The sequence below is a fragment of the Aethalodelphis obliquidens genome, unplaced genomic scaffold (genome assembly GCF_003676395.1).
Source record: "Aethalodelphis obliquidens isolate GAN/ISIS:26980383/991018 unplaced genomic scaffold, ASM367639v1 scaffold43, whole genome shotgun sequence".
NCBI lineage: Eukaryota > Metazoa > Chordata > Mammalia > Artiodactyla > Delphinidae > Aethalodelphis > Aethalodelphis obliquidens.
In genome coordinates, this window is record NW_020837987.1 from 16967720 (window position 1) to 16982924 (window position 15205).

Sequence of the window (15205 nt, forward strand, 5' to 3'; positions counted from 1 at the left end):
TCTGAGGGAGACATGAAGGGGATTCTCCTGAGCACAAGCGATGCTGGGAGCTAGAGTAGGTGGAGGAGGGTGGCAAGAGTGAAGGGGATTCTTTGTGATGTCAGAGAAGTCAGGGTGTGTGGGGGGGAGGTTCTTATAAGTTCAAGAGACAGCGGGATGTCGAAGTGAGCTGGGGAGATCTGGAATTGGGGGGTTCATCCCCATAACAAGGGCTACGGAGAGGAGATTTGGAGGTCGTGGGAGATGGTGGAAGGGCAGAGGAAGGGGGTGGGGGATGCTGGGTAGAGTGGGGGAATTTCCTTCCACAACAGTGAATATGCAGGTCAGAGCTTGGGAGATTTCTGAATGGAGAGGAACTTGGGGTCTAGAGAAAGGGATTCCTGTGAGTAGAAAATGCCCTGCAACTCACGGAAGAAATTTTTCTTAATGGAGGAGAAAGTGATGGCTATGATGAGTTTGTCTAAGTTGTAGAGATACTGAGGACCAGATTTGGAAGACTCCTATAAGCAAACGAAAGAGTGGAGTATTTTCCTTGAGTCAAAGACATAGTAGGGGATGGGAGAGTGGTCCAAGGAAGACAAGTGGGGCGGTTAGAGGGAATGTGATGGAGATGGGGGGCATTCTTCTAATCCAGGGGGTCCAGCGGCGTTGGATTCTTTAAAAGAATCCCCCGGGGAAGTTTTAAAAACCTAGATGCTCAGGGCCACACCCCAGACCAATGAAATCGGAATTTCTCAAGTATCAGTATCCTCTGGTGGTTTCAAGGTACAACCAAGGTTGAGAACCCTGGTCCAGAGACGTAGGGTTCTGAGTGGGGTAGGGGTTCCCATGCAGAGGAGACTGTGGAGGTGGGGTGGTAGTGATGACAACTGTGTGGTTTTCTGAGTTGTGCAAACTGTGGGGATGAGTTTGGAAGATCTGAGTGTTGTTGTGTTTGTTGTTTTTGTTTTTTCAGCTGAGGAGAGATTGAGAGATTTATTTTTCCTAAGTAGGGGCCATAGTAGGTGAAGTGGTGGGCCTTGCAGGGGAAGGTAGGGAGTGGGTAGAGCTTTATGAGAACATTTTATAAGAAATGAGGAACAGGACAGGGGTTCCTGGGGAGGAAGAGGCACTGGGGGCTGGAGTGAGGGACGCTTTCCCTGTGGGGAGGACGGTGAGACCAGGGGGGCGGAGCTGGAGGGGCCTGGAGGCGTGTCCTACGGCACTCAGGACATAGGTGGGGTATGTCTCAGAGTGGGATTAGTGGGAAGAATTTCTTGGACGCAGGGAGATTGTTTTTCAGAGAAGTGCCAGTGGCAAGCAGAGTGGAAGGAGTTTCTTCAACCGAGGAAAGAGTGGGGTTTCTTTGGGGGGCTGGGGTGCAGGTAAAGGGGTGTCCAGGGAGGTGAGCCCTCCTGTCTAATCCTTTATCTCGCTCCCTGCCCTCCACCAGCTGCCGACCATGGCTGCCTTCTGACCCCGTCCCCGGCCTCAGCCTCCTCCTCGCCGCCCCCTCCCCAGCCCCTGGCCCCGGGCCCCCCACTTCTGCCTGCGCTGTGACCCCCCCAGCCGCCGGCACGGCCCCGCCCCCGCTGCCCCGGTGGTGGCCCACGGCCCCCCGGCTGCCCGTGGTCAAACTGGAGTCGCTGAAGCGCTGGAACGAAGAGAGGGGCCTCTGGTGCGAGAAGGGGGTGCAGGTGTTGCTCACCACGGTGGGCGCCTTCGCAGCCTTCGGCCTCATGACCATTGCCATCAGCACGGACTACTGGCTCTACACGCGCGCCTTCATCTGCAACACCACCAACCTCACGGCTGGCGACGACGGGCCCCACCACCGCGGGGGCAGTGGCTCCTCGGAGAAGAAGGACCCCGGCGGACTCACCCACTCGGGCCTCTGGAGGATCTGCTGCCTGGAAGGTAGGGTGGAGGGGGCCCCAGCCTTGCGCCCCTCCATTTGCGGCCCGGCCCCTCGTCCCGTCCGCGGCCGGCTGGGCTTCCTCCCTGGGAAATCTCCCAGTTTCCTGTGGTCCCCACTGCGGCCTCCCGTCTCCTCCTGGGGCTCCTTGCCACGCCTGCCCACACACCTTCCCCCGTCCTTCTCACTCTTCTCTGCGTCCTGACCCTCTTCTGAATCCCGCCCCCCTCGCCTCGACCCTCCCCATCCACGCCTCTCCGTCACTCGGCACGTCCTGCGCCCCCTCCGCTCGGGACCCGCCTAATCTTATCTTTCCTTCATTCGTGGGGAAAGCCCCCTCTCCTCCCTCCCTCTCACCCCTGTGGGTGCCTGGCCTCCCTGCGTGAGGGGCTCCCTCTGCCTCGATTCCAGCACTGGCACGCTCTGCTTTGCCTCCCCGCTTCCCCGCTCACCCTTGAGCTGGGCCCCCCTCCTCCTTTTGCCCTTTGCATCTTCTCTCCCCCACGTCCTACCTCTGCCCTCTGAGCGCCCCTACCTCTTATGGACCCAGTCACAGCGTCTTCCCCATCTCCTCCGTCCCTTTGGCCTCACTTTGGCTGTTTCTCTCCTAAAACATCCTGCCCTAACTGCCCGTAACTCACGGCCCTCTCCTCTTTCCTCTCTGTGGCTTGTCCTCCGGCGGATCTTGTCTGCCCGCCTCTCCCTCCCCATCAGGCCTCCCAGCCTCCCCTGCGGGTCCTTGTCCTCCTTGGTCTTTAGAAGCTTCTGCCTCATCTTCCCTCCATTCATCCTCCCTTTGACGTCCTCCTTCCAGACCCTGTTTCTTGACGATGAGGCCACCGCCTCTTCTAATCTCCATCTTTGCTCTTTGCTTGGTCCTACTCTCCTTGCAGGCTCCCTCCCAGCTGGCTCCCTTGGCCTCCCATCTCCCCACGCCAGGCCTCTTCCTCTTAGCAACTCCTCTATTTGTTTTGCTCTCAGCTTTGCTATTTCTTTCCACATAGCGTGGAAGTGATGGGCTGGGAAGCAGGACACCTGGGTTCCAGTCCTCCTGTGCATCTATCCCCCTGTGTGCTCACTATCTTGTCACCTCCCTAAGCCTCAGGGCCCTGGTCTGCAACATGAAGGAGTGGGACCAGCCAATCCCCAATTTCCCCCTCCAGGGCCAAAAAGATCAAAATCCCTTCACTTCTCTTTTTATCCCTCTCTTTTCCCCATCTTTTCCTCCTCCGTTTTGCTGGGCACTCTTTTTTTTTTTTTTTTTTTTTTTAATTTTTGGCTGCGTTGGGTCTTCACTGCTGCGCGTGGGGCTTTCTCTAGTTGCGGCGAGCGGGGGCTACTCTTGGTTGTGGTGCGCGGGCTTCTCATTGAGGTGGCTTCTCTTGTTGCGGAGCACAGGCTCTAGGCGCGCGGGCTTCAGTAGTTGTGGCACGAGGACTCAGTAATTGTGGCTCACGGGCTCTAGAGCGCAGGCTCAATAGTTGTGGCAAAGGGACTTAGTTGCTCAGCGGCATGTGGGAATCCTCCCGGACCAGGGCTCGAACCCGCATCCCCTGCATTGGCAGGTGGACCCTTAACCGCTGCACCACCAGGGAAGTCCCTTGCTGGGTACTCTTGATGAGCAAGGAATGTTATTATCTCATTTAATCCTATGGGAGGGGGGCGGCAGGGCACCACCCTCCTGTTGAGGATGAGGAAACTGAGGCTCAGAGATGTTAAGCTACTTGCCCAAGGTAACCCAGCTGTGACTGGGGAAGAGCCAAGAGAACTCAGGTCTGATGGATGGGATTTGCAGATATGCTTTGTCTGGTGTGTGGAGTGCTTAAAACTGAAACCAAAATCTGAATCGGTTGCCAACATTTAAAAATAGGGAGATTGCACATTGAAAATCCGATTTCCAGCTTCTTTTGAACTAGTGGAAGATCTGACAACACGGGGCCAGTATCCTGCAGTGGCCACGGTTGGCTGGATCCGAGTAGCAGCTGCTTCCTCAGATCAGGCATGAGGGTCTCCCTTTCTCCCGTCACCTCTGGTCCCTATTGCCTCACACCCATCCAATTTTCTCATTATGTTATAATTTGACACCCAGTTTCTCATTATACACTGATGGACAGTGTACAGCAAGTAGCAGTCATTCCATGTATTCATCCCCTCCTCAACAACCGCTATTTATTGAGTTTATACTGTGTGCCAGACGCTGTTCATGATTCTGGAGCTATAGACGTGGAAGGAGAAAAAAACCAACAGCAAAGAAACCTGTTTTTTTTTTTTTTTAACTTTTTATTTTATATTGGAGTATAGCCAATTAACAATGTTGTGATAGTTTCAGATGCACAGCAAAGCAACTCAGCCATACATATACATGTATCCATTCTCCCCCAGACTCCCCTCCATCCAGGCTGCCACACAACATTGAGCAGAGTTCTCTGTGCTCTACAGTAGGTCCTTGTTGGTTACCCTTTTTTTTTTTTTTTTTTTTTTTTTTGAGGTACGCGGGTCTCTCACTGTTGCGGCCTCTCCCGTTGCGGGGCACAGGCTCCGGACGCGCAGGCTCAGCGGCCATGGCTCACGGGCCCAGCCGCTCTGCGGCATGTGGGATCTTCCTGGACTGGGGCACGAAACTGAGTCCCCTGCATCGGCAGGCGGACTCTCAACCACTGCGCCACCAGGGAAGCCCTTGGTTACCCATTTTAAATATAGCAGTGTGTACATGAAAGACTGCTGTTTTTATATGTCTTATATTCTAGCAGGAGAGACAGATAATAAGGGAGATAAGTAAATACAACACCTAGGGTGTTAGAGCTGAGTGCAAAGGAGGAAAAAGAGCAAGGGAGGGGATGGGAAGTGTTAGGGGCAAGGGTGTGAAACTGCAGAAATTGGAGATAAAGGGGACTGAGCAGGTGACATCCGAGGCGTAGGCTAAATGAGCCCAGAGATGGAGCCATGTGGCTTCTGGAGGGAAACGCTTCAGGCTGTAGAAACATTGCTCAGGCTCTGCAGTGGGAATGTGCCTTGTGTCTGACCATCATGGGAGGCCCGCGTGGCCCGGGCAGAGGTGGTGAGGAGGGACATGGTAGGAGGTGCAGTCAAGGCGATACCACGAGCTTCCAGGTCCTGGAATGTAATTTGCTTTCCACATCGGAGGGGGGGAGTGACAGGAGCTGGCTTGAAGGTTAAGGGCATCGCTCTTGCTGCTGTGTTGGGTATTTAGGAGGAAAGGAAAAGGGAGAATGGGAGGTGGCTTATCGGGGTGGGAGCCGTAGAGTTTGGGTTTCGACTGTGAGTATGTTCTGCCGCTACAGCGGGCAGGAATTGCTGGTGGGGCAGTTGTAGGATATGAGAGAGAAGTGTCGGGGCGTCTCAAAAGCGGGGTTTCCCAACCTCAGCGCTGTTGACATTTGGGGGTGGATAATTCCGTGTTGCGGCTGTGGGCTGGGGTTGGGGGGTGCGTCCTGCGTGTTGTAGGATGTGTGGCAGCATCCCTGGGCTCTACCTTTTAAACACCAGCAGCATCCACCGGTGTGGACACCAAAATTGTCAACTGTCTCCAGACTAGGAATAAAATCGCCCCTCATTGAGAGTCACTGCTCTAAGGCTGTGGCCTGAGCACCGGAGAATGTGGTCGGGTAGGGGTGGGGGAGGTTCATCTGCTGGAACAGCTGGTATTTTATTGTATTTGTTTTATTTTCTCTTACCCAATTTATTATAAGGAGGGCTATCATGAGCTCAGTTTTGGACATGTTAAATTGAGGTGCCTTTACCCAAAAAAATTACAAAAATAAATTGAGGGTGCCTATTTGAGATACTGTGTAGGACAGGAGTCAGTATAGGAAAGGACTCACAAAGTGCCGTACAGTCAGTTTCTTAGGCTTTGTGGGGCGTGTGATCTCTGTTGCTGCTACTCCTTAAAATAGCCAGAGATGATGCGTGAGTGGATGAGTGTGGCTGGGTTCCAATTAAACTTCCTTTACAGGCACTGACATTTGAATTTTATATCATTTTCACGTACCACGAGATAGTCTTCTCTGACAGCTTTTCAATCATTAAAAAAAAAAAAAATGTAAAACCCATTCTTTGCTGGATTTGGCAGGCTGGGTTCAGCCTGTGGGTCATAGTTTGCTGACCCCCTGATCTAGGATGTTAGCGATATGATATATGAGGTCAGAGTTCAGGGGAGAGTCTGGGCTGGTGGGCGGGTCATGGCATGTGGATGGATGAGCAGAGACAGAAACAAACCAAAAAATTAGTTGAAGGGCTGAAGCCTGAGCTAGTCCAGTATTCAAAGACAATCAGAAAGATGAGAAGAGCCAGCAAAGGGAGCTGAGAAAGGACTGACCACAGAGGTTTGGGGAAAATGAGGTAACTGGGTCCTGGGAGCCAAAGGAATTGTGTTAAGCAGGGGGTAAATGAAGGTAGACTTTATTGTTATTATAGTCATCACTCATGCGTCATTGGATGCTCACAATAATTCTGTGCGCTATGTACTACTATCACCCCCATCTCCTAGAAATGAATGCTTAAGGCTCAGAGAAGGAAAGCACCTTTCCCAAGGTCACACAGCTAATATGCAGTAGACTCTGGATCTGAATCCAGGTCTCTTTGGTTTCCCAGGAGTCAAAGCAATATAACCACTAGCCTCCATCCTATCGGGGATCCAGGGGTGTAGAAACTGCCCCCCCCCCGGGCCATTGCCCCCTGAAGACACTCTGTCCCCAGGAATTCTTAGGTCCCATCCTCCCTTGTCCCTCCGTCTTTCTGAGAAGTGCAGTAGAAAGTCGTGATTGGGACATAGACTCGAGAACAAGACTTATTGGGTTACTTCCTGTCTGCTGTGCACAGGAAGGTGACATTGAGCCATATATTCTACTTCTCTGTGCTTTATTTCCGTCATCGGTGAAATGGGGATTATAATGGCCCCTAACCCACAGGGCTGTGGAGCGAATTCAATGAGTTATTACATGTAAAGCATTCAAAAGGCCAGCAGGCACAGGGTAAAGGCTAGACGATGTCGTTTATATTCTGTTCTTCTTCTTCTCAGTATTATGAATTCAGATGACCAACCCCTGAGTGTCCCCTCCTTGATAACCCAGAAGTCCCCGCCTCCCAACCAGCACTGCCCAAGAGAAACATCACACAAGCTGTCTACATAACTTAAATGTTTCTAGCAGTGGCATTAAAACAAGTACAAAGGGGAAGGTTCAATGAATCTAATTTAATAAATACAATTCATACAATATAATACATTAATATAAACGTTAGTAATACATTTTATCTAACCAAGCGTAGCCAAACCATTATTTTAACATGTTAGCAACATAACGATTATTAATGGAATAGTATGCATTTTTCTTCATACCAAATCTGAAATCTGGTGCCCATTTTACACTCACACTCCATCTCAGTTGCCACATTTCAAGTGCCCCAGAACCAACCCCAGGGCTGGGGGATCCGTATGGGTCTAGCTCCCTTCTCAGGAATTTCAGCCTCCAGAATCTAGACCCACAGCCCGATTTATTCGAGCGGACTGTACAGAGCCCCTGTTCTCAGCACTTTGCGTGCCTTATCTCATTGAACCCTCCCAGTTGCTCCAGGGGGAAGGTATTATTATCACCCGAGTTTGTCAGAGCAGGAAGCTGAAGGCCAGAAAGGGGAAGTGAGTCAGCCACATGGCCACCCAGGTACGAGGGGCAGAGCCGTGGTCCTCGCCACAGTACACACCCCTACGCACCGCCCCCCATCCCGCTTCCCCACTCCCCCCCACCGCTGCCTGCCCGGGTCTGTGTTAGGCGGGCCCTGGGGAGACTCAGAGACGCATCACCACCATGCCTGCGCCTAAGGAGCTCCCAGCCCAGCTGGTCGGATAACACGCAGAGGCGTGCCGCATAACCCCCGTGCGGTCCGCGCTTGACTCTGTCATTCGTGGGTCACTGAGTGCTCGCAAACCGTATGTGGTCATTATCACCATCCGCATTCTCCAAACGAGGAAGCCGAGGCTCAGGGGTGTCCAAGTCCCCAAAGCCACCCAGCTGGGAAGTGGCAGCCCTGGCATGTGAGTCCAGAGAATGTGATTCCAAAGCCCGTGCTCGTGGCTAACATAACCACTACACTCTACTGCCACAAATATGCTCACCTCTGGGACCTCTCTGGCGGTCCAGTGGTTAGAACTCTGCGCTTCCACTGCACAGGGCTTGATCCCTGGTTGGGGAACTAAGACCCCCGCAAGCCGCATGGCTTGGCCAGGAAAAAAAGAAAAAGAAAAGAAAATGCTCACCTTAAAAAAAAAAAAAAAGCTCACCTTTGAGGCCCAGAGTCTCCTCCCCATGACTTACCATCTATAGAACTGAGCAATTTCTTCAACTCTATGCCTCAGTTTCCTCACCTGTAAAGCAGGGATACTATCACTGCCTGGTATTTCTAAGGGCTGGTCATGCATACCGTGTTAGTACCTACCTGTCAAATGCTTGGAGCCGTGCCTACTGTGTGGTTAGCCCTCAGTACGTACTAGTTATCATTACTGCCAGCATGACTAGTCTGTGGAGAGTCTGCACGCCGTGTACTCTCCGTGCTCAATCTCATTGAGTTATCATTCATGTTTTGAGAGAAGTACTATAATCCCACTCAAGAAAGGAGAGAACTTGACCCCCCGCCCCACCACACCATACTGGATGTGGTGATGGGTAAACATCTGCACTCAAAAGGTGTATCTTCATTCATTCATTCAGTGGCTTTTTTTTTTTTTTTAAGTAAAATGCACAGAATGTGAAATGTACCATCTTAACCATTTTTAAAAGCACAGTTCAGTAATGTTAAGTAGATTCACATTGGGTACCCAAGCTCCAAAACTTTTCATCTTTCAAAACTGAAACTCTGTACCTATTCTTCCCTGCTCCCAGCCCCTGGCAACCATCATTCTACTTTCTGTCTCTGTGAATTTGATGACTCTAGATATCGCACATGAGTGGAATCATACAGTATTTGTATTTTTGTGACTGACTTATTTCACTTGCAGAATATCTTCAAGGTTCATCCAGGTTGTAGCATGTGTCAGAATTCCCTTACTTTTAAAGGCTGAACAACATTCCATTCTACGTATATGCCACACTTTATCCGTTCATCCATTGATGGACACTTAGGTTGCTTTTGGCTGTTGTGAATAATGCTGCCACGAAAATGGATGTACAAATATTTCTTAGAGACCTTGCTTTCAGTTCTTTTGAGTATATACCCAGAAGGGACTTGCTGGATCATATAGTAATTTTAACTTTTTGAGGAACCTCCATACTATTTTCCATAGCGACTGCACCATTTTATATTCCCACCAACAGTGCACATGGGTTCCAATTTCCCCACATCCTCACCAACACTTATTTTCTGTTTTATTTTGTTTGCTTGTTTATAGTAGCCATCCTAATGGGATGGTATCTCATATCTATGAGAGGGTATTTCACTGTTGTTTTGATTTGCATTTCCCTAACGATTAGTGATATGGAGGATCTTTTCATGTGCTTGTTGCCCATTCAATCATTCGTACATAAAAATATTTATTAAGCACTTACTATGTGTTAGGCATTGCTCTAGATGTTGAAGAGTGGTGAACAGCCTATAAGCTTACATTCCAGTGGGGGCAAACCGCTGTGTGTTTGAATTCTGCTTCCACCACCCATCAGCTGTGAATTGATGAACCCTTGTTATGCCTCTGCTTCCTCATCTGGACAATGGGTATACGGCGTGGTATCAGCTGAACACCTAATTGTGTTCCAGGCAAAGTGCTAAATCTCTATACCTGGATTCAACCCTCACAACAACCCAGTGAGGTAGGTCCTAGTAGCCCCTTGTTATAGGAAAAGGGATCGAAGTAAATTGGCCCAAGTAAGGCCAACAAGGTCACAGAATAAGGACATGATGGATTCAGGCTTCATTATCAAGCAGTGCGACTCCAATTCTCAATGTTTGGTCACCGCACGACACCAATAACATTATCTATTTCGTGGATCTCCTGTGAGCTGTGGATGAGTTAATCCACCTAGGAAGCACTTAACAAATGGTAGCTCTTAGTGGAATTACTCACTGCCTTATAGTCCTTCTTTCCAGTCTTTTCCTTTACCCCCATTTCTTTCCGTGTCATCTTTTGCCTCGAATCTCCCCTTCTGTCATCCTTATATTCATTCATAACTTAATTCTTTCAACACTCATTTCTTGAGGCCTCCTTTGTGCCAGGCAATGCTAGGGACACACGGAGGAATCAGACCCCATGCCCTCCCCCTGCAGGAACTCCTAGCGTGCTGAAGAAGATCATAAATCAAACCAATGCATGCTAAGAAGGTGGTGGTGCAGGGAGCTGCTACACCCCAGAATGGGTGGGAGGGGTGTGTGTGTGTGTGTGTGTGTGTGTGTGTGTGTGTGTGTGTGAGCGAAAGCTTCCTCAAGCTGGTGTCCCGTGCACTGCTCGCTTGCAAGGTAAGTTTTTCGCCAGTGAAGAATGTAAGCAGAATGTTCTGCAGCATTGGGCAGTGGCCGGGAGGTTGGAAGGAGCCTGGAGAATTGAGGAAACAAAATGTATTTAAATTTATACTTATTTATACATCGGTCTGCAGCTGTGTAAGGAAGTGGGTTCTTAGGGGGAGGAAGGGGCTGAGACTGCAGGACCACTGGAGGCATATTGCACCCCTAGCGTGCCTCTGCTAGCTCCGACCTCTGCATCTCCTCCCAGAGGACCCCAGGTGCAGTGCGCAGAGAGCCGGGGAATCCCTCTCCCATATGGAGGATTGAAGAGACTACAACCCCGGTGATCCACTGGGGCTTCTCTCTCCTCACAATTGGACTCGAAGACTTCATAGGGCCTCATGGGAAATGTAGTCCTCCTGGCCCCCTGCCGCCTCTTCGTTTTCCCACGCATTTTCAACCGATTTTGAGTTGAAGAGTGACGACATGGCTGAAAGCAACGCCTTCTTTCTTACAGAGGTGGAAACAGAGGCCAGAGAGACTGTCCCCGTACAGGTTACAGGGCAAAAGTTCTTGTGGCCTTTTAGTGAGTGTTGGATGATTTCCTCCCTCCCTCCCTTCCTTTCTTTACTTTTTTTCTTTTTTTTAACTGGTAGGGAAACCGGGGCCGGGAGGTTGAAAGTTTGTCCCAGGTGCACAGACAGGATCAGGAGCCATTACTTCCTGTCTCCCAATCAGAAGGGGTTTGAGGAGGGTCTTTTCTTACCCGGGGTTTCCGCACTCTTAAGTGCCCACGACTATCACCTCCATTCCCCTCCAGGGTTGAAAAGAGGCGTCTGCGTGAAGATCAACCATTTCCCGGAGGACACGGACTACGACCATGACAGCGCGGAGTATCTGCTCCGTACGTGGGGGTCGGGGACAGAGTGGGGGGACTACCGGGCTTGGGCAAGTGCGAGGGGAGAGGGGGCTGTGCTTCGGCACTTAGAACCACACGCAGAGATGAACTTGTCAGCCAATCCAAGCCCAGATACTGAGATCCTCTGGTCACCGATTGGCTCAGTGGTCTCTCCCGCCCCCTCCTCTCACCTTGGGGCGGGCTGAGAAGGGATCCCGGGAGCTGATTGGCCGTCGTGATGGCCTGGGTACTCGAGGCAACTCAGTGCAGTGACTCTCTGGGTTGGGATTGGTCGCTGCGCCCTGGGGCCGTGAGGCAACCTGAGGCGCGGACGGCGCGGACGGGCCATTCTAGGGAGCTGGCTGGGGAAGCCTGTGGTGAGATTGGTTAGCTACCCCAAGAACGCGGCAAATCCAGAGTTATGATTGGCTGCGGCCTCAACCGGGCTCAGAAATCGCAGAATCTGGTTGCCTAGGGTTTGGGAGACGGTGGAAAGGACTGCAGAGAGAGGGGGAGAGAGAGAGAAGGGAGAAAGTAAGAGAAGAGAAACCCAGAGCTACAGATGAAGCCAGGCAGGAAGGGGTGGGGGGAGGGACAGAGAGGAGGAAGGGAAGAAGAGAGCGGGAGAGGGAGAGAGGGAGGGGGCAGGGGAAGAGAGAAGAGAAACCCAGAGAGATAGGTGAAGCCTGGCAGAAGGGGGGATGGGGGGGGAGGGAGAGAGGTATTTAGAGATTTGATTCAGAAAGATCTGGAAAAAATGCGCAGGAGAGGAAGGGAAAGAGCGTGCGAGAAGGAAAAAGAGAGAGGGAGAGGGTCCACAGAGAAATAGAGAAGTTCCGAGGGGAAAAAAAAGAGAGAGGGAGAGTGATTAGAGAAATAAAAGGGAAGAAAAATATGCCAGGAGAGAGAAAAATAGAGGAAGAAAGAAAAAGACACAGAAAAAGAGAGAGGCAATCAGATCGAGAAAGAGAGAAATTTTAAAGAGGAGAGAAAGTGAGACAATAACAGAAAATAACCAGGCAGAGAAGGAGAATTGGAGAGCCAGCGAGAGAGAAGCGGAGACGGAGGCAGCAGGAGGCGCGGGGCGCCAGGGGGCCAGGCGGCCGTGTCTGACGCCCTGGTTCCCACCCCCCATCTCTCCCCATACTCTCCTTTCTCCAGGAGTCGTCCGGGCCTCCAGCATTTTCCCCATCCTCAGCGCCATCCTGCTGCTGCTCGGGGGCGTGTGCGTGGCGGCCTCCCGGGTCTACAAGTCCAAGAGGAACATCATTCTGGGAGCAGGGATCCTGTTCGTGGCAGCAGGTGAGAGGCAGAGGGAGGGGGCGGCCCACCTGCGAGCGCGCACGTGTGTGTGTGAGCGCGCGCGCGCCTGCAAAGCTACCCTGCCCGGGCGCTCCCTGGGGCCCGGAGCCTTCCTAGGCTCTTCCCAAGCTCCATCGCCACCCGCTGGGCGAGGTAGGTGTCGCCTTCCGGTAGTCTTCTGGGCGAGTGAACCCAGCACAGACAGGTGTCTGTCTACCGCGTAATCCGGGATGCCAGGAGTTTAGATTCCAAAGCTTGCGGTCCAGGAGACGGAAGGGGAGGAGTTTGGGAGAGGGGGTGGGCCCTTGAGGCTGAATTGCGGTCTTGAAGACGGAGAAGACCGACCTGAGAGGGAGAAAGTGATTTGGATTCAGATGGGGAGGAGCCTGCTCTAGGGGGCGGGGTCTCGTGGGCTCCGGTGTACCCAAAAAGGGTCTGGTCCTGCGAAAGCATCCAGACCAACTCGGTAGTGAGGGAGGGCATTAAGGGGCAAGACCCCCTTTCTACTCGAAGTGAGTAGTATTGGGAAATTCGAGGAGTCAGCCTTTCTAAAGGGATGGAATCCAGAGGAGAAGGGGGAGGATTTAGCATAAACAGCAGGGGATGCTTTGGAGTTGGATCAAGATCTGCAGGGGGTGGGGCTTGGAGGATTTGAAAGACCGGGCTAACTACACCTGGGACGGGGGAGGAGCCTGACCGCGATCCTCAGGGGGCAGGGTTTAGCAAGCTGGAGGCGGGGCTTAGAGTAGATGGGAGACCTGCTTTAGTAAGAGTAGTGCGGGGGAGACCTGGAATAGAGGATAATCATGAAAGGGTTCAGATCAGCCAGAGTTAGGGCCTAGAGAGTCAGAGCGGGATTACCTCATTAACTAAACGAGCGGAGGGTGAGGCCTAGGGAACACCAAGATTTATAAAGTTAAGAGTGGAGTTAGACCAATCAGGGTAGGGCCAGGAAACCCCAGCCAGGGTCATCTTATCAAGGGCAGAGTTTAGGCCAGCGAGGAAAGGGCCTGAGCCATCTGGGGAGGAGTTTAGACCATCTGGGGCAGGGCTTGGGCCATCCCGGAGGGATCTGGACCATTAAGGGTGATCCTAAACCTTCTGGGGTGGGCCCTGGACGAACTGGGGCGGAGTTTAGACCGACCAGGGTGGGCTTTCGACCAACAGAGTAGGACCTGAATTAGCTGGGGATGGTGGACCATCCGAAGCAGGATTTGGGGCCCTTCGGGGCGGGGCCTGGGCCACCTGGGAAGAAATTTAGACCATCTGGGAAGGGGCTTGGACCATCTGACGGTGGAGCTTATGCCAACATGGGGCGGGGCCTGGGCTGGCCAGTGGGCGGGGCGGTCTGGACCATCTGGGGCGGGGCCTAGACCATCAGGGGTGGAGCTCAGAGCGGGGCTGGGCCTGGGCCGGCGGGGACAGGCCGGGGGCGGGGGCGGGGCCAGGGGTGGCCTCGAGGCTCCCGTCTGACCGTCCCCGCCCAGGCCTGAGCAACATCATCGGCGTGATCGTGTACATCTCGGCAAACGCGGGCGAGCCGGGCCCGAAGCGGGACGAGGAGAAGAAGAACCATTACTCGTACGGCTGGTCCTTCTACTTCGGCGGGCTGTCGTTCATCCTGGCCGAGGTGATCGGCGTGCTGGCCGTCAACATCTACATCGAGCGCAGCCGCGAGGCGCACTGCCAGTCTCGCTCGGACCTGCTCAAGGCCGGCGGGGGCGCGGGCGGCAGTGGCGGGAGCGGCCCCTCGGCCATCCTCCGTCTGCCCAGTTACCGCTTCCGCTACCGCCGCCGCTCCCGCTCTAGCTCCCGCTCCAGCGAGCCGTCGCCGTCGCGGGACGCGTCTCCCGGCGGCGCCGGGGGCCCGGGCTTCGCCTCCACGGACATCTCCATGTACACGCTCAGCCGCGACCCGTCCAAGGGCAGCGTGGCCGCGGGGCTGGCTAGCGCCGGTGCCGGCGGCGGGGCGTACGGCGGCGCGGCGGGGGGCGCGGGGGGGCGGCGGCGGCGGCGGCGGGGCGGGCTCAGAGCGGGACCGCGGGGGGGGCGTCCGGCTTCCTCACGCTGCACAACGCCTTCCCCAAGGAGGCGGGCGGCGGCGTCACGGTCACGGTCACCGGGCCGCCCGCCGCGCCTGCGCCCGCCGCGCCCGCGCCCGCCGCGCCAGCCCCCGGGACCCTGGCCAAGGAGGCCGCCGCCTCCAACGGCAACACGCTCAACAGGAAAACCACACCCGTGTAGGGGCGCGACGGGGGGCGCCGAGGGGGGCGTGTCCGGGGCGCGTGCGCGGGCGCGCGTGCAACGAGGCTGCCGGGGGTCGGGGGTGCCCCCCTCCTTCCCCGTGAGCGCGCTGGAGACTGCTTGGTGCTCCCCCGCGCCCCTCCCCACCTCTCGGGCGTGGGGGAGCGCCCGCCACCCTCCGAATCAGGGACCCTGAGGGAGGGGGAAGGGAAGGGAGGGGGCCGTTGGGAGGGAGCGTCGTGTTTTATTTATTTTTTGTGGGGGGGAGGGGGAGGGCTGTGGTGTTTTCTGCAGTTTTGAGATGTTTTCTTTTTAATGTTTTGCTGTGTGCATGTGGGGGCGGGGCACGGAGGAGGGACTCCCAGCCCAGCCCAACTCCTGGAGAGGGACCCATAACACACGACTATATAGTTATACCTGCAGAC

The 15205-nt window shown here is 53.8% G+C and overlaps 1 protein-coding gene across 1 annotated transcript; it reads left to right on the plus strand.

The window, feature by feature from the left end:
* Positions 1–156: 156 nt before the first annotated feature.
* CACNG8 (calcium voltage-gated channel auxiliary subunit gamma 8) lies at positions 157–14780 on the plus strand. The gene is given in 7 exon segments (XM_027080394.1): positions 157–164; positions 1433–1896; positions 11157–11240; positions 12396–12536; positions 14024–14531; positions 14533–14578; positions 14580–14780. Coding segments are annotated over 7 exon segments (1452 nt in total).
* The last annotated feature ends 425 nt before the right edge of the window (positions 14781–15205 follow it).